The sequence below is a fragment of the Felis catus genome, chromosome X (assembly GCF_018350175.1).
Source record: "Felis catus isolate Fca126 chromosome X, F.catus_Fca126_mat1.0, whole genome shotgun sequence".
In the NCBI taxonomy this organism is placed as follows: domain Eukaryota; kingdom Metazoa; phylum Chordata; class Mammalia; order Carnivora; family Felidae; genus Felis; species Felis catus.
Window position 1 is genome coordinate 11,359,448 of NC_058386.1, and position 19,283 is coordinate 11,378,730.

The 19,283-nt window shown below is 41.0% G+C and overlaps 1 protein-coding gene across 3 annotated transcripts in view; it reads left to right on the forward strand.

Moving 5' to 3' along the window:
- The window catches only part of GLRA2 (glycine receptor alpha 2), a 172,390-nt gene extending 154,892 nt beyond the window's left edge, over positions 1-17,498 (forward strand). For all 3 annotated transcript variants that reach the window (XM_004000283.5, XM_004000282.5, XM_019823567.3), the window contains exon 9: positions 15,946-17,498. In XM_004000283.5, the coding sequence (XP_004000332.1) occupies positions 15,946-16,224 (279 nt within the window). In that variant the 3' untranslated portion in view covers positions 16,225-17,498. The remainder of the gene's footprint in view (positions 1-15,945) is intronic.
- Positions 17,499-19,283: the final 1,785 nt, after the last annotated feature.

Below are 19,283 nucleotides of genomic sequence, written 5' to 3' on the forward strand. Positions count from 1 at the left end.
AATAAACATTTAAAAAAAATAAAAACCCTCAGGAAAATGTCATCAGAAATCTAAACATCAGGGGCTGTTCATTATTCATCTTTTAATCCAATGAGCCTGTCACGTTGTCCCATAGACAGTACGTTACACACTGTAAACTTAGATAGCTACGTCTTCTTAAGAATCCAGGCCACTGGCCTCTAACTTCTAGCCCAACTCACAAATCTGTGGGAAAAGGAACAGACAGCTACCTGGAATAGAATGAGCTCTTTATGTAAACTTATCTTCTCCTTTTCATGGAAAATGTCCTCTGACTCTTTAAAATGATCCTATGTATTATTTTGATTAATTGCCTACTGTTTAGTGCACAAAAGACTCACAACTGTATTATTAAAAGCCAACTTCAGGGCGCCTGAGTGGCTCAGTCGGTTGAGCGTCCGACTTCGGCTCAGGTCATGATCTCGTGGTTCCTGAGTTTGAGCCCCGCGCGGTGGGGGGGGGGCAGGGGATGGCGGGGCTGACAGTGCAGAGCCTGCTTCGAATCCTCTGTCTCCCTCCCTCTCTGCCCCTGCCCTCTCAAAAATAAATAAACATTCAAAAAGAAACAGAAAACGAAACTCGAACTCCATCGGGGCCTGATTATAAAGAGCCTGGCAATCTCTGCCAACAGAGTCTGCATCTCTATCCTGGAGGAAAGCAACTTGGATAAGCACACAAGTGAATTCAGAAACCTTGAACACTGGATCTCATGCCTCATAACAGAGGGGTTCTTCTCCCGAGAAGCTCCGAGAGGCTCCCGAAGACCTGAAGCATTACTGCTACCTTATTGCAAAAATCAACCAAAAGCCGGGTACACATAGAACCTAGGGCTCATCAGGAAGTCTCAGGGCCAAGCACAACACCTGCTACATAGCAGGCCACCTCTCAGATTTCCTGTGAAGTCCCAGCACCTTCTTAAGCATGACGGATTATGGCTGCAATGAATTTCAACGGAACAGCTGACTCTTTGTCAAGACTCTCCTAGGTATTTACTTAGAAGTCTCTCTCTTAGATTTCCCCATGCCTACCACAGGCCTATCATATGTTAGACGCTCAGTAAATATTTGACGAATGAGAACTGACAGTGAAGAAGCCAATTAAGACCAGTAAACGCAGTACTTTTCAAACCGTGGGGTATGATGGACTTGTGGGTCGTGAAGCCAGTTCAGTAGCTCAACAGCAGCTTTTTTGAAAAATAAACACTGGGAGAAAATTAGAAAATATCGGCATGCATCCCGTTTTGGGAAAGCAAATACGACTTTGTGAAACTTTGGTTTCCGTTAGATAAACTAACGTGTGTGGGAGTCTCTGTGTGTGTGCGTGTCCCGGATGTCATTGGAAGATATGTGTCCTACTTTGGGTCATGGCAATAAGGTGCTTCCAGCCTGTCTCAGGCCAAGCGGACAAGTTCACCAGAACTTCTGTGGTGTAAACCTTCACAGATACACGGAGGAATCCGTCACAGGCCCAGCAGCTGGGGTCTGACGGCAGGGACAGGAGGTGGCCCTTGCACTAACTACCGCACCGCACCCAAACTCCCAGAGCCCCCCGTGCCTGCCTTACCAGCCCACACCTACGCCCTACCTGAGGACTGGGATGCCCATGACCCTGTGGGCTTATCATGCGGTTACCTGTGCCTGCAGCTTGAGAGCTGAGTCCTCCTCAGTTGGGTGTGACATCTGCCTTAGAAGGAGGCCCAAGCTGAGGGGAGAAAAGGTGCCTACCCAGAACTTAAGTCTATTTTCCATGAAAATATATCTTCTTATAACCACACAAGGTTTACTCTTTGCCTTTGATTAGGACTTTTGTACTGACATCTTTGAAAAGGAAAGGGACAAGGACGCATATTCGACATAGCTTCAACCACTTTATTAACCGGAAACTCAACTGGTTAACAATTAGATCAACAGAGAGCGATATTATTTTCAAATTGGGCCCAATCTCTGTCTTCTGTGTTTGTTGCAATCAATCTTCCCTCCGGGCCTACAGACAAGTTTCTGTCTGAAATCTTAAATCTGGTAACCATAGTAATGAAGCAGAGGGAAGGGGAGATCATGGAGATACACTACAGATACTCCAAGGGGGGGGGGGCACCTCATTTTACCTATTATTTTCCATTTTTCTTTCTTCTATTTTTTTCTTTCTTTCTTTTTTTTTTTTTTTTGTAAGAGTTGCTTGCCAGAAGCTAGAGTCAAAGTGCTAGTGAGCAAACAGTTGCAGGGAAGGGAGAAGAGAGCTAGGGCAGAGATGATCTGCAAAACTAAATAATAATCCAGAATAATGGAGCAGAGATTGTGTTTCTGGTTCACTTCCCTGCTTTGCATGTCCTTGGGAGAAGCGCCACACAAGTGCCTCCTGACGGTTTACGGTGCTCACATGCTTCGGGAACTGCTAATTTTACAATAGAACCTACAGTCCATATTCATTTGAGAAGACCCAGCTTATCGGGATCATTCAAATTCAGAAGGGAATCATGACTGGCCAGAGAAAGCAGGTTTATAGTTTTGCAGAAAATAGGTCTGTTCTGCAGCTGTGGAAAATGAAGTGCTGTCCCACCGAGGTCTCTTTCCTCAGGCTAGGCCTCACTGCCCCTCTGTCAAAAGCGCCTAATGCTTCTCCAGGTCACACCTGGGTGATTTCATCATGACGTCTCTTCAAAGTTGAGAGGAAGGGATCAAGGGCAAGATCATAGAACCAATCCTATTGATTGAGCCCTCAGCTCTGGAGTTTTACTTAGCTCCCTGCAGCGACAACCAGCTCACCAAACCTTGACGCCCAATAGCACTGACTCCTCTCCCTCTGAGCTCCTTTCAGCAGAAATTGAGCACAGGGTGGGAAGAGAAGAAGGAAAGAGGTGGCTACTTGGAAGGCTGATATTACTGCTTGCAGCCTCTAGGCGGTCAAAAGGGAATAAAGGTAGGACTCCAGGAACATGGTGTGTTGACCTCCAAAAATACATCCATTCAGTGCCTAATTCTTTATGTAATGTCAGGTTATACGTTACTATTTGGGGGCTTATTTCATATTCTGTTTTACATATGCTATATTAGAATCTTCAAAATTCCAATTTTGAATTAGAAGGGGCTTGCTGCTTAAATGAAACCCTTAGAAATAATAAAATAAAATATTTTGCAAGTCAAAGATAACTGAAAGAGAAAATACACCCGAAACAAACCGTTCCTGTGGGGTTGATTATAATAGAGAAGGGTTTCTCAAAATGGATCAGAATGACTAGAAACTTCCAGGAGACCAAGGACGGTCATAGCAGGGCACAGCCTATTGAATATATCTTAACTGCACATGGGTCAGCATCTTCAATGTGTCTTCCTCTTCTAGGCTTCGTATAAGCCTCAGCAATTTTCATACACGATCACAGACTACCACAGTTAGTACGTACATAAATGGTCACCTAGTTGCTTACCCACACGTTACCTCTATACCCAACATCTCCAACAAATGATTAAACACTTGAATACCTTTAGCAACAAGGAAGTCATTACCTTCCAAGTTGTTGTGCTCCACGTTCAGTCACACAGTTGTTGAAAGTGAGTTTTAACTTCCTTCCACAAATGAGTTGAATTCTGTCCCCTGTAATGTCAACCAATTGTCTCTAATTAGCAATCTTGGAGCTATTAACATAAGCCAGACTCATCTGTTTCTAAGGTCAGCCTCTCTCTGTTCCTTCTATGGCTCCTCAAGTGGTGTGCTTTCAGGGACATCAGCGCCTTGCACCTTACCCTGCCCTCAAGGCTATCCTGTTTGTATGTCTTACCCCTCTTCCTATCCAATGACCCAAGGACAACAGTCCATAAGCTGGGATATCAATGAAATTCTCTCTTTCTTTTTTTAACGTTTATTTATTTTTTGAGACAGAGAGAGACAGAGCATAAACGGGGGAGGGTCAGAGAGAGAGGGAGACACAGAATCTGAAACAGGCTCCAGGCTCTGAGCTGTCAGCACAGAGCCCGACGCGGGGCTCGAACTCACGGACCACGAGATCATGACCTGAGCCGAAGTCGGACGCTTAACCGACTGAGCCACCCAGGTGTCCCTGAAATTCTCTCTTTCAAGAATTTGAATGAAGAGTACTCTGATTAGATGATAGTAAGGACTTGAGTTGACAAGGTTCCCACAGGGTTGAGGCTGGGTTGGCCCAGCTGAAACATGCATAAGTAATGGAAGCTGAAAAGAGAAAAGCAGAAATGGGAGAGAAGAACAGCCATGCAAGTTTGAGAATAATGGCATTTCCTGACTTGCTCACTGGAGTTCCTGGGCTGGGGAGACCTGCTCACACCATCGTCAATATCCTCATCATGCCTCTCATCTATTGAATAGTTTTGTATACCAGGCACTGCTATAAGCCCTTAATGTGCACTATCACACTGAATCCTTTCTAAAACCCTGTAAGGAAGATGTCATTATTTCTCTTTTACTGCAGAGGAGACTGAGGCATGTAGAGGACTGAGTGACTTACCCAGCTCCCACACTGGTTAGTGGCAGAGCCAAAATTTGAAATCAGGAGTTCTGGATCCAGAAGTCAGGCTTCTTACCTTTACAGGGCACTGCTTCCCTGTCCTTGGAGATTCACGAGATTTTCTTACAATATTTTGTATAGTAATTTCTTAAAGAAATTCCCCATTTATTTAAGCAACTGTGAAGCAGGTTTCTGTCTTTCTTAACAAATCCTCCCCAATTAAAATACAGGAAGATTAAAAGATACTAACTCCTGGCCAAATGGCACAGACAGGTGCCTTTGAGCTGCTCTGTAGTTGCACTAAAAAGTAGGCTCAGTTAACAAAATGAGGCTGCCTTTACATCAATCGCTTTTCTGTAACATATCTGTAATACTCTTATGTATCTTCCAGAGGCAGTGCGTTTCAAGGTGCTATTAGACAAACAATGCCATCTAACTTCCCTTTAGTTATTCCAGCCTAACATTACCCCTTCCACAGTATGCTATTGGTCTGTACATTCCTTTACCACAGCAGATATCACATTATATTGGAATCATTTGTGTGTATCAGTGTTTCCCAACCTCGGCACTACGGAAATCTGAAGCTAGATAATTCATGCTTTGCTGTGGGGGAGTGTCCTGTGCACTGTAGGATGTTCAGCAGTATCCTGGCCTCTACCCTCTAGATGCCAATAGCATCGTCTCCCCCATTATGACAACTAAAAAATGTCTCCAGACATTGCCCATATCCCCTAGTGGGTGGAATCACTCTTGGTTGAGAACCACTGGTCCACATGTTCTAACACTCCCCCACCCCAAACAATCCCACACTGACTTCAAGGGCAGGACCCGGTCTCTTTTATCCTTACTTCTTTTCAATGTTTGGTGCATTATAATGCTTAATAAGTCTTAATTGAATAAAACTATAGTAACTTGCATTCAAATGGTGTTTTGTACTTATAAGCCTGGAGTCCCTGTATATCTGTATCTGGATTTGGTCACGAAAACAGAGACACTAATATACTACCAGAACAAGGGGTTTAATATAGATATTAGGGTTTATATGAATATGAGAGTAACTATAGGAATGAAGGTCTAGAAGGCTATAGCCAGAAAAAAAGGACTTGAACCTGAAGCTCTGGGTCGAAAAGAAGGTATTCACAGGGAAATCTGAGAAGCCACCATATCCAGCCTAGAAAGTGAGATCATAAAATGCGGGCCCACAGAAACATCTGTTATTCCACAACATCTAACAAAGCAGCCTCATCTGACATCCTCAGACTTCCAAAAATAATAGCCTCTGCCTCCCTTCCACTTTTGAAATTTCTCAGATTCCTCTCACGGAGAAACCTTAACCTGGAGCCAATCAAGAAGGGAATTCTGGGAAGTGTAGTTTCCACCAGCTTTAGGCAGGCTCTTGTACAGGAATAGCAATGCCAGGTAAACAAAGATAATCCCATAGAGTAATCGCTTTTTGGCACTAAGTGTATATATGGAGAGAAAGGGGGAAAGAGAGAGAGAGAGAGAGAGAGGGGACAGGAGGGAGGGAGAGAGGGACTGGAGCACATAAATGGTCTGGAGAATTTGGCAGAGTCACAATCATCCAAGTGAGAAAGCAAGTAAATGCTTGATGTGATTTTGTGGCTGCTGCTGTTCTTGTTTTTCTTTTGGCAGAGGGCTCGTCCTCTGATCCCCCGTCCCTTTCAGGCTGTGCTCTGTAGACAGTTTCAATGTTCACTTTGTTTGCACCCTGAACAGATGGCAAACTATGTTAATAATCGAACAGCTCATACTCCAGATGGAGGATGTTCCCCTTCATGCTTCTTAGATTTTCGGGTGTCTTCTGAGCATTCTAGCTAGACCAGAATTGACAGAGACTACGAGGAAAGAATTTCCAGACACAAGGCACGGCCTTGCTCTTGAGGAATCGAAACATCACCAGCATGTTATCGATTTCTGAACCACTCTCTAGGACTACAGCTGACATTAAGTAAAAATATTTCTGCTTTATAGATATTGACCCAAAAATCAAACAATTACTTTTAAATAATGGACTTCCAGTCCATTAAAAGTATGGTGCTGTAGGTGAGGTGTGGTCCAAAGTAGAGTGAAGTATGTATTGCACTTTAGAAAATTAGACTCAAAATATACATCGAAAAGACATATACCTCAGAGACTGTATGGCCCATGGAGTCTCAACCTTTTCACAGAAAAGCTCTGCTGACACCTGCGCTAGAAGACGAGCAGCAGGAGTTAAGGTCTGAGAGGTAACGGGGCCATTGCAAGGACTTGTCTTTTACTGAGTGAGGTGAGACCCACTGGAGAGTTTTGAACTGATGAAGATCTGACTTGACTCACATTTTCACAGGATCCCTCTAGTTGCTGCACTGAGAATAGATATTATTGTTGGGAGAGAGGGTCTGGAAGCCAGGGGACCAGGAAGAAGACTATTAAAATAATTCTGGTGGGAACAGTTCTGATAAGCCACCATTGGGTGGCTCAGACCAGAATGTAGCATTGGGGGGAGTAAAAGGTGACTACATTCTGGTTTGGAGATTGGGCTGACTGGGCTTGCTGGTCCTAGGTGTGTTGCATAGCCCCCTGCAGGTGCAAGGGAGGCTAGAAAATGCAGTCTCCCCATGTGCGCATGTGTGGCTGGCTAAAACAGGGTCTCTTAAGTTGGGGTGATTTTGCAGTATGTGGCGATGTCCAGGGACATTTTCTCATCGTCACAACTTGGAAGGAAGGGTGCTACTTGCATCTCGTGGGTAGCAGCCAGGGCTGCTGCTAAATATCCTAAAATACACAACACAGCTCCCTACCACAAGTAATTACCTGGTCCTAAGTGTCAACAGTGCTGCAGTTAAACAGTCCTGAGGTAAAGAGGATCCACCACTGGAAATCTTAGAAAAATGGGTTTTTGTGGATAACTGGGAGTCTTAGCCCAATGCCATCCCTGGGTCCCAACCCCTGGCAAGGCATTTGTAGGCTGTGGCAACATCAGTTCTGGAATCCCAGCTCATAGCACAGCTGAGTTCCGTTTGTCCTCCTTGCCCACTATTTCTCCGTTGTTACTGGAGGTGAGCTTTGTCCTGAATAAGAGGCCCAGGGGGCTTTTGTTTTCATATGGAGACTTGTAAACCAAGTCATGTGACCGAGGCAATGAAGGAGACTTTGTGTAAGGGTGGCTAAGTGATACGCAGGACCACAGTGCAGGTGGTGATTTAAGAGATCTGTGAAAAAAATGTTCCATCAATTAGAATTTCATAAGATAAAACCGATGTTTGGTGAGGACAACAGATCTACAGGAATTTCATTCTCTTCACCAACCCAAATGGATGGCACGTCAGTTCAAATACCCTTAATATTATGCAAATACTCCTTAGTCTTTTGCTATGGGAAATAACTGATAAGGTCTAATTTATTTGATGAAATATTTGCATATATCTAATATATACTGTCTTTTCATTTGCCTAGCATTATTATTTTGACTTCCAAATAGATGGATAAATGAAAAATGTTTCTTTGTACTTTGGCATGTTTGTCTATGCCATTTATTTTCTTTGCAAGTAAGTATACAGTTTTTGCTAAGATTGTTCATGAGTTTGATCTAAATTTATGTATTTTCACACTATCTGGGCTGCTCACTAGTTTAATGGTGGGCCAAAAAAATGGACAGTGTTTCAAATATAGACCACAAATACCTCTGTTTTACTTATTTATTTATTTATTTATTTGAGAAGGAGAAAGCACAAGGGGGGGTGAGGGGCAGAGAGGGAGAGAGAGAGAGAGAGAGAGAGAGAGAGAGAGAGAGAGAGAGAATCTTAAGAATCTGAAGCTCCACGCTCAGCCTGGAGCCCAACACGGGGCTTGATCCCACGACCCTGGGATCATGACCTGAGCCCAAATCAAGAGTTGGCCACAAGGCTATCGAGTCTGTAGTGAGAGGGATAGGGATGAAAGTTCTTTGAGGAATATCGACCCAGAGGCTGCAGAAAGGACTGCGACTGGCAAAGAGAGGGAGATCAACTAAGAGACGATCACTAGCCCCTTCTCTCCCCCGGGGAACATATCCTTTCTGAACCTTTACTCAGAATCAAGAGGATCACCGCAAGCACAGTTACTGAATAACTGTCACAGGACTAGCACCGTACTGGGGGATGGGGTTACAGAGGTGACTTTGCATACTCTCAGGAGTTCACCCTCTAGTGACTGAAGACAATATAGTGGAAATCAGCTATCAAAATCCAGAGTTTCTGACTACCTATTCTTTAACATAATTGGGAAGCAAAAATTTTTAAATAATAAAAAGGAAAATTGGAAATGTATTCTAAAAAGCAATAGGTAGCTAAACAGTCTTTTCCAGATTAGGGCAATCATAGATGATTTGCACATTGCCTTGTATATGTCAGCTACATTACCATGGATACCCTCACCAATTCTAGAGACTTGAGGCACATCTGACCACCAATAAATCTTTGTATGTATCTCAAGCATATGTCTTATATTATTCTCTATACACCCTGCAAAAAAACCCAAAAAACAAACAAAAAAAAAAAAACCAAACCAAGGTCTTATTCATCTTTTGGTTCCCATGGTTCTCAAAATAAAGCCCCAAACAGGCAGTGTGGTTTGCAAGGCCCTACATGACCCAGCCCCTGGTCACTTGTGACACCTTGTCTCACTCCACTTTGCCCCTGCATTCCAGGAGCCTTCCTGCCCCCTCTCCATTGCAGCAAACCCTCCCATGTGAGACATCTCTCAACTCTGCCTTCACGTCTTTAATGCCTTTGATTTTTCAAGTCTCTAACAAAATGTCACTTTCTCAGGGAAAAGCTTCTCCTATCTGCCAGATTAGGTCAGGTCCCCCATTAATAAGCTCACATAGTACCCTGTACCTATCCTTCAGAGCCCTTATCATAGTTTCTAATTATGTATTCCTGTGATTATTTTATTTACATTTGTCTACATCAAGATTGTGAGCTCCTTGAAGAAAAGAATTTGATCTGTTTTGCTTACCACTGGGTCCCTCGCAATATGGCACAGTGCCTGGCATCTCCTTAGGCATTTTCTGTCTGACTACTCAATCTAAAACATCCTCTCTGCCACTCATCTCTCCTAAGTCTCTTACCTTGATTGTTTTTCTTCAAAAAACATATATCCGTGTGTGTGTGTGTGTGTGTGTGTGTGTGTGTGTGTGTGTGTGAGTGTCTGGGAATATCTTGTATGTGTGTATACATATATGTATATATGTATATGTAGGATAATGTGTTTGTGCGTGTGCATACATCATTTCTTTCCTTGTTACTGCCTGTTTTCCCCAATAGAATGTAAACTCAAAAAAACCCGAAACTTCACCTTCTTGTTTACTGCTCTAGTCCCACCACATACCCAGCACATAACAGGTCCTCAATGAATATTTGTTAGAAATACAAATTCACGAATGGCAAGTGCTCAAAAAATGAATACCAGAAGGTTCCTTGTGCAAAAATTACTATAGCAATATGATGCACTGAAAAGAGATGCTCCAATGATAAGTTTTCTTCTGGAAAAATTGCTATGGACTGTCTGCCAGAAGGACACTTTGACAGTTTTAATTCATTTTACCACAACTCATTAATCAACAAAGGGTCATATTTGGTTTACTTTAAATTTGTTGTTCTGCCAAGTTCAGTCAGAGTCTTCATCCATAATCTTAAATGAAGCTATTTGGGGTTTGATAAGGAAAAATTCATAAAACTCAAAGACTTCCAGAGTCCTTGGAATCAGACAGTTAGGGGATCAGAAAGACTTGGATTTGAATCTCAGCTTCAACATTAGTAATATAATTTGGGGAAGTCACATGACTTTCCCCAGTCTCGGTTTCTCCTGAAAGCATGTGATTTCCATGGTCAGTTTGGTGATAGGACTGACTGTGGTTTTAAGTGCTTAGTACATAGTTATAATCAAAAAATTATACTTATTTATTATTCGTATTGATCCCCAAGTCTCTGTGACACAAAGGAGGAAATTGAAGCTGCAAGACTTGAGAATTTCTCAAGGCCATCCCTGCCACCCAAGTCCAGGTAATAGAAATCAGCAGGCCTTACAGCTAAACATTATCCAACCTTCATTTTCTCAGGGGACTTTTTTGGTGAACACCTGCTGGGTTTTGGACTCACAGTGTTTTCTAAGGAGGGCCAGAGACTCCATTATGTCCCCGTATTGATCGAGGCTTACTACATAGAACCTTCAGTTCCAACTGAGCCCTTTCCTGTTCCAACAGAAGAGAGCCTCGGTCCAATCAAAGAATCTGGGTGAGAAATGTGATGGAAAGAACTTTCCCCTACACCAGTTTTTAGGAATCCTTTTCTTTCCTCCTTTCTAGGGTATAAGAGAAAAATTGGAACCATGAGCTCCACTAAAATCTTTCATTTTATAAATGCCATGTCCTTTAATTATATCGAAATCATTCGCTTCTGACGAACAATTCGCTACATTGCAATTCTGGTGAGCTTTAGGTCCAATTTCACATCTAGACAGGAGGTATTACAGACACAGAAATGAGTAAACTTTACAGTAAGTAAAAGTGAGGCCTGAATTAAATAAAATAATAAATCTCAAATGAGTTGCATGGTGCCATGGCAGTGCTTCATGCGGCAGGACAGGACTTAAGGAGATTTTCTAGGAGTGGGATATAGAAATTGAACATATTGAAGCTTGGGATGATTCATTTTCTGTGGGAATTTAATCAGTGCATAACCAAAGAGAGTGAGCTAGAAGTATTTACTGTTCAAAGTTACTGAAGATGGTGGGTCAGCAGCGATACTTAACTAATCAGTTTCCCGGCTAATTAGAAGAAGTGGAGAATATCTGAGTAAGATTCTTTCCTTACTGGGAAGATCTGATTCTCCCTGTGAATATGTTCAACTGAGCTGTGCCTACAGATTGCTCTTTATTTTAGCGTCAGCTTATCCCTGACTCAAGCTCATCTCCTTCTTACCCTCATATAGGAATCCTGCCATATTACCATAACATTTTATGCTGAACCTGTTATAAAGGCAATTAGTCATTCATTATAACACAGAAACTCAAATTGTTACAATTATGTTTTCTGAATCAAAACCATACCGTTTGATGTGGAGAATTTAAGGTTCTGTATTTAAAATGCGTCGGATGAGTCATAACGGTGAATAAGAAGACCCTTAGACTAGCATGCGTATCTCCTGCATATGAAAAATTAAATGGATAACTCCTACCTACGACAAATTTATTTTTTGCGATGGAGGATTTTAAAGAATGGATTTAATTAGCTGTAACTATGCTCACAAGCATAATTGGAAGTACTGCTGAATGAATGAGGAAAGTATTTTTAAGAGCAGAAAAAAACCCTCTTAAAATTCCCTTTTGTTCATTACGCAACAAACGTTTATTAAGCACCCACGGTTTGTTGGGCACCGGACAACATAATGAGAACCCAAGCTGGCATCATTCTACTCTAGCTCTGGTCTTTCATCGGATGAGTTCATCTCTTCAGCTGTCCATTCACAGTATGTGAGGCAAGACTATAGAAACTAAATGAATGAGTCAGTCTGAAAAGAAACATGGATGTGGGTATTTAGGTTTCCTTTTGTTCTGCGTGCTAAAGCAGTTTGCTAGCTAACCACCTTTCCTGTTGCTTCAGGGATCCAGGAATTTAAAAAGAATCTTATCTCACGTAGGCAGTGAACTATATGCTTAATCGTGAGTTTCTAAATGTTTATAGAGCTGAGAACAGCAATTTGCAAGATTCTACAGATATGGAAAGGAAAAACAGCACAGTAAATTTAGGCAGATAAGGGGAAATGTACTTTGAGGAATAGTTTCCATTATGAACAGTAATTTTAGACTTAATAATATAGAATAATTTCCGCATTTTAGAGCTGGACCTTAGAGCTCATCGAGGCCACTGGTTTCCAACCTTCTGCATCAGGGTCACTGGATTTTAAATCGCCCTAGAGATTCTAATTCATTTGATCTGGAAGGAGTTAGGAGGCGAGGCAGGCATGCATATACTTGTAAAAGTTCCCCAACGGTCAAAGCTGAGGCCCATAAATCTAGTCCAGCCTTGATATTTTTGGTATGAGATCCCTGAGGCCTTTAAAAAATAAAGAGCTTGCTTAAGATCAACAGCAGCTTACAACCCTTGGAGCCTGAGCTAGAACCCAAATATCCAAATTCCTAGTCTGTATCTCTCTTTACTAAACCAACTGACACAGTTTCTACTTCTCTCACTCAGTAGTTGAGATCGAATTACCAGTTGGTAATAGAAAGTCAAGACCGCCTATAACCCATGTGACTCCTAAGTCCCCTCCCTCTAATGACCTGTGTGCTTCCTTTCTTGCTAAGGACTGAATAAGTCTTCTGATAGCACTGCAATGCTTAATATATCTATTTATTCCATATTTAAAAATACCTTTTTAAATACTTCATTTAGAACTTCATTCTTTATGTTTTTATGTTTATTTATTTGTTTTGAGGGGAGGGGCAGGGAGAAAGGAAGAGAGAGAATCCCAAGCAGGCTCTGCACTAAGAGCCGGAACTCTATCCCACAAACTGTGAGATCGCGACCTGAGCCGAAAACAAGTTAGACGCTCATCCGACTGAGTCACCCAGGCGCCTCTACCATTCACATTTTAAGGCAAAGAAAACAGATTCAATATTTGAATCTGAGTCCAATTAAAGTCTTCATTATTGAGCTTATATAGATAGCTGGGCACATGAAAGTACTCTAATGTCAGGCTCAGTTTTCTTAGCCAGTTACCTTATATGATAACGCCTTGAGGTTGAACACTTCCAGTGGGTTCTGAAAGTTCCATGCAAGTAGGGCTCTTAGCCAACTTCATCAACTGTTTCTGAGTGCCTAGCAAAATGCCCACCATAGACTCAACACTCAATAATTCATTGTTGCATGAGAAATTCCTTAATACATTTTGTTAAGAAATAAGACAGAGTATCTTGAACCAACTTGTATAGGACAATCCCATATAAATAAAAGTACTGAGATGATTTTATAAAGGTAGTTTTACAGTTACTTTATTCTAAGAGCTCTAGTCTGATTTTCCTGATAAAAATTTGTCCTTGCTGTACCACTTGAATTACGGTTGGGTTCTCATTCATATCATGTTAAAAGTACTTCACTCAGGGGCCGTCTGAGTAGCTCAGTCGGTTAAGCATCTGACTCTTGGTTTCAGTTCAGGTCATGATCTCACGGTTTGTGAATTCGAGCCCCACGTAGGGCTCTGCACTGACAGTGTGGAGCCTGCTTGGGATTCTCTCCTTCCTTCCTCTCCTTCCTTCTCTCTCTCTGTCTCTCTCTCAAAATAAATAAATAAACATTCTGTATATCTTTTATATGTGGCTTAAGGCACAACTATGTGCAATACAAACTCATGAAATAAAATTAATACCAAGTTCTCTTGTGTTTTGGGAAACATAACCATTGTTATTATCTGGCAAAACAAAAAGTCCAGTGCCTTTGGTGATTCCCAGGGGTTGTACAGTATTGTGGAAGGCAGTGAACTAGTTTCCAAAGAAGATTCAATCGATGGTTATTTAGAACTAAACTTTTATTAAGTAGGTCACTTCAATTCCACTCTTTCGACTCCACCATTTTGACCCAACCACACACCAAGATTCCATACGTTTGACTCTACTAAGGCTATCTGCACTTTACCCTGAGGTTATACTTTTTCAGTCTTTTATCTAATTCACGTTGAAATAATCAACACAAAATACCACTGACATCTGCTAAAATGACCCGTGTTTAAATATGGTAGAGATAACTAACAAAAGAATCAATGATAAAAATTCACACTAGAAAACAAGTGTTGGTGAGGATATGGAGAAAAGGTAACCCTCAGGCACTGTTGGTGGGAATGCAAACTGGTGTAGCCGCTCTAGAAAACAGTATGGAAGTTCCTCAAAAAGTTAAAAATAGAACTACCCTATAATCCAGCAATCACACTACGATGTACCCAAAGAATACAAAAACACTAATTCTTAGGGATACATTCACCTCTATATTTATGGCAGCATTATTTACAATAGCTAAATTATGGAAGCAGCCCAAGTGTCCATCGATTGATGAATGCATAAAGAAGATGTTGTGTATACACACACACACACACACACACACACACACAATGGAGTATTACTCAGCCGTAAAAAAGAACGAAAGCTTGCCATTTGCAACGACATGGATGGAGCTAGAAAGTACAATGCTAAGTGAAAAAGTCAGTCAGAGAAAGACAAATACCATATAATTTCACTCATATGTGGAATTTAAGAAACAAAACAAATGAGCAAAGGGAAGACAGAGAGAGAGAGAGAGAATCAGATCAAGAAACAGACTCTTAACTGTAGAGAACAAACTGATGGTTCCCAGAGGAGGTATGAGGGGGACAGGTGAAATAGGTGATACAGATTAAGGAGTACACTTATCGTGATGAGCAATGAATAATGTATAGAATTGCTGAATCACTGTATTGCACACCTGAAACTAATATGGTATACTAACAATATTAGAAAATAAAACAATTTTAAAAATTGGATCACCTAAAAAAAATCAACACCAGAAAAATCAGTCATGGTCAAAATATTGAACACCACATAGTGGATGTTTAATCTCTGATACATAACTGAGATCAACTAGAAGACCAGGGGGAAACAGGTATGCATATAAGGGGTTAATATTAGATCTAATATTAACCTTAAAGCCAATGCTAATGGAAGGAACTAGGCTGTGAATGGGCCACAAAACTAGAAGTTCCTAGCTTAGGGCCAGGTACACAGCAGGGATTCAGTAAATGATTTTTTGAATGAGTGAATGAAGCGTGAATGAGTAAATGAACAAATGGTGCTCTACATGAAGTATAAAATTGGGATTTGGAGACTTGGCTTTAAAATAGTTCATTCAGGGGCGCCTGGGTGGCTCAGTCGGTTAAGCGTCCAACTTCGGCTCAGGACATGATCTCACTGTTTCTGAGTTCGAGCCCCGTGTTGGACTCTGTGCTGACGGCTCAGAGCCTGGAGCCTGCTTCGGATTCTGTGTCTCCCTCTCTCTCTGCCCCTCCCCCACTTGTGTTCTGTCTCTCTCTGTCTCGCAAAAATGAATAAATGTAAAAAAAAATTTTAAATAGTTCATTCAAAGTTATGGATTAATAAACCAGATTTGGGGAAAGTCAGTGCTGAATATAATGTGTTTCTGTTTGTTAATTAATTAAAATGACCACAAAGTCATGATTCTTACTCTTAATCTCTCAGCCTGAAATTTAATGAACTGTATCTGTTCCATGAATAATTGAGTTGAACTTGAAAGAGAATTCCACATTCCCAAAGCCTCCCACACTACCAGTTAACTGTGATTTATCCTTTTACTTCTGAAGAATTTTAAGCATCTTCCATCTGATTTGACTGACAACCAATCTGTGCTTCCTCTGTCTTTATTCTCCCAGGAAGAAGATGTTACTCGTGAAAGTCGTTTTAATTTCAGTGGTTATGGGATGGGTCACTGCCTCCAAGTGAAAGATGGAACAGCTGTCAAGGCCACACCTGCCAACCCGCTCCCACAACCCCCAAAAGATGCAGATGCCATCAAGAAGAAGTTTGTGGACCGGGCAAAAAGGATTGACACGATATCTCGAGCTGCCTTCCCATTGGCCTTCCTCATTTTCAACATCTTTTACTGGATCACATACAAGATCATTCGGCATGAAGATGTCCACAAGAAATAGATGTGCCCTTCGGACCCTGGACTTTCTTGCCTAATTGTTGTGCTTGTAAATACACAGTGAAATTGTCTTTCTATCACTTTGACAGAGGAGATGACTAAGGGAGGGGGGAGGGAAGATCATGAGGGCAGGTTTCCTGGCACGTACATGAATAAAGATAAGTTATCTGGGCAATGACAGAAAATGTTTGCACAAAATTAAGGTGTTGCAGAATCACGTGAGCATAATTCCCTTCATAGTCTTTAGCATTGTTATTTCAGGTGATGTATTAATTAGACAGGATATGCAAGGTCAAGTGCTTGAGAGCTATTTGGTTTGGTTTTGACTAATTCTGGTACTGAAAAGTTAGCTTAAAACACACACACACACACACACACACACACACACACACACACACACACACAGAAGGAAAATGCTTACCATCTGACCATAGTGACTAGCCTATAGTGAGTTGAGGACCAAACTTTTTCAGGAAAATGCTGCCTCGTTTTTAAAACAAGTACCCTGAGCTACGTTCTTTACGGTGTCTGTAATTAGTGTTTCACCCGAGAAATCCTTTTGTGGGTTGTAAATTATTTCTATTTATTGAGAAAACAACAACAAAAAATAAGCACCAACCACAAAGAACAGATTTCTACTTTACTGTCCGTGTAGGTGTGCAATTTAATATTATTTTTTGTTCCTCAGTGTAATTTGGGGGTTTAAACTGTGTATTGTGTAATTGATTTGAGAGTATACCCTCTTAAAAATAGATGCCCATCTTATTTTAGATCCCAATCAGCACACTGTATTTTTTTTGCTTTGACTATATTGACATGCGACTTTAACTGCTCAAGTGTCACTTAGCCATTGCAGCCTCTCGGCCACAGTATTTATGGAGATGGTATGTCCTGAACGGTGTAGCTCATATTAGCTTGAACTTTCCATTTCTGCTCTCATTGTAGGTGTAACTACTAGTCCTAATGTCAAACGACCATGATTTCTACTGTCAATCCAAGTGAATATCGTTTTAAATATCCTTAATTAACTTACAGAATTTTAAAATTGTACTGTGATTTTCATAACCCGTTGCCTTTTTGGTACCAGAGCTACGTGGTTTGAATCCTGGCTACATGTTTTAAGTAAGAAAACAAATAAAAGACGTATTTTTGCTTACTCAGATAAAAGACAACCTGTAAAAATATAACGAGAAACTTAAATTTTACATGTGCTGTAAAAGGGATTATTAAAAAAATATTTGTTCAATTTCAATAAAGCTAAGTGTGCCACAAAACTTCCCTAAGAGTCTTTCAATTTTTGCACGACAATGTAGATAATTTACATGACAATGGTAACCTGCATTTTTGTTTCCGGTCTTCCTTGTGAGCTTAAAGCACTTATAGCTATTACACTATGTTCTAATTTAATAGGAGCTTATAGTGTCCCCAAGAAGAAAGAAAAAAGAAGTCATTCTCATTGTAGAAACGGAGAAATGGGGATGTGGAACTATTGGTAGTCACTGTGAGCAGAATCTAGTATTGGATACTTCATACGAGATATGAGAAAGTTCCAAAGAGCACTGAGGAATCATGAAATCTCAAAGTGGAAAGAAATTTAAAAGAACAACCTGTGCACTTAGCCATTCTGATTTTGTCAGGAATGGAGTTCCATGATGAAAAAAACAATTCTGAAAACCTCAGTGAAGTCCATGTAATTCACCTTGACCCTTGCAGACTTTCCTTAACCAAAGATATCCATCAGAATACTTTCAAGAAGTAGATTCATAAGTAGATGTTTATAGCCTTTTAAACCTCTGCAAATATTGAACCATTTCCATAGAGAGGAATATTGCAGAATGGCTAACAGGAGGAATTTGGGAGATAGGGAGACTAGCTTGGCCACCTATCAACAGTGTGATCTTGGGTAGGTTGACCTGACTTTTCTGAGTAGCTCCTGTTTCATAGAGTTTTAAGAGGAAAAACTGAGAAAAATACAAGTAAAGCCATTATCTCAGTGTCTAACACAGTAAATCCTCAATAACTAAGAGGTAACAATAATTATTATTGTCATGAATAGTATTAACTTGTCCACTGAGCAAGAAGCTTCACAATTCCTCATTTTGGCAAGGTTAATACTATGTTTTGTATCATTCCTAAAACATTATTTCTGTCTTATTGTTCATTCCTTTCCAAAAAAACAAGGCAAAGTCTTTGATGGGTCTCATTTCTCTTCCTCCCACTGAAAATAGTAAATTGAGGCTAAAATGCTTCCCAAACATGGGCCTGACTCCCTAAGAATTCTAGGAAGAGCCCTGATATTGCACATGGAGCGATGAGGAGGCACCTTGGGAGATAATCCTAAGCTAAATGATCATGTCTAATCTATGTATGTACCATATAATTTTGGGGGGGTGGTCCCCACATCAGACAATTTTAAAAAGACTCACCTCTAAACATATCTGCCACCCATTCAAGCAGGCAAAAACATACTGGATGGCAAGAGGGATTCTTGACTCTTCTCTGATTCTAGTCTATGTTCAGTGGAAAGAATTCTTTGGTGCACTGATTTGAGTTATAGAAATAAGATAAAATCTCAGAGAAAAGATTTTGAGAGCTGCATACTCTGGCAAAATAGATAATTCCCCTGTAATGTTATTGGAGATTTTATTTAGGACATTTTTTTTTCACAATGGTATTTGAAGGAAAATAGTTCAAGAATAAAATCATGGTGGGGTGCCTGGGTGGCTCAGTCAGTTAAGCATCCAACTCTTGGTTTCAGCTCAGGTCATGATCTCACAGTTCATGAGTTCAAGTCCCCCACCAGGCTCTGTGCTGACAGTGTGGAAGGGCAGAGAGAGAGAATCCCAAGCAGGCTCCACACTGTCAGTTTTCCCCAAACCGAAGGTAGTGTGTATGTGAAGCTTTTAGACCATGAGCCAGCATTTAGAGAGCACGTTATCGCCTTGGCACAAATGGTTCGTAAATAGGTGAATGTGTCTTCAAAGAGGAGAGCAAAGCTCCAGGGTGCTCTTTTGAAGTATGTACCATACTGGCCTTCTTCTGGTAGGACCCAGGGCTGGTCAT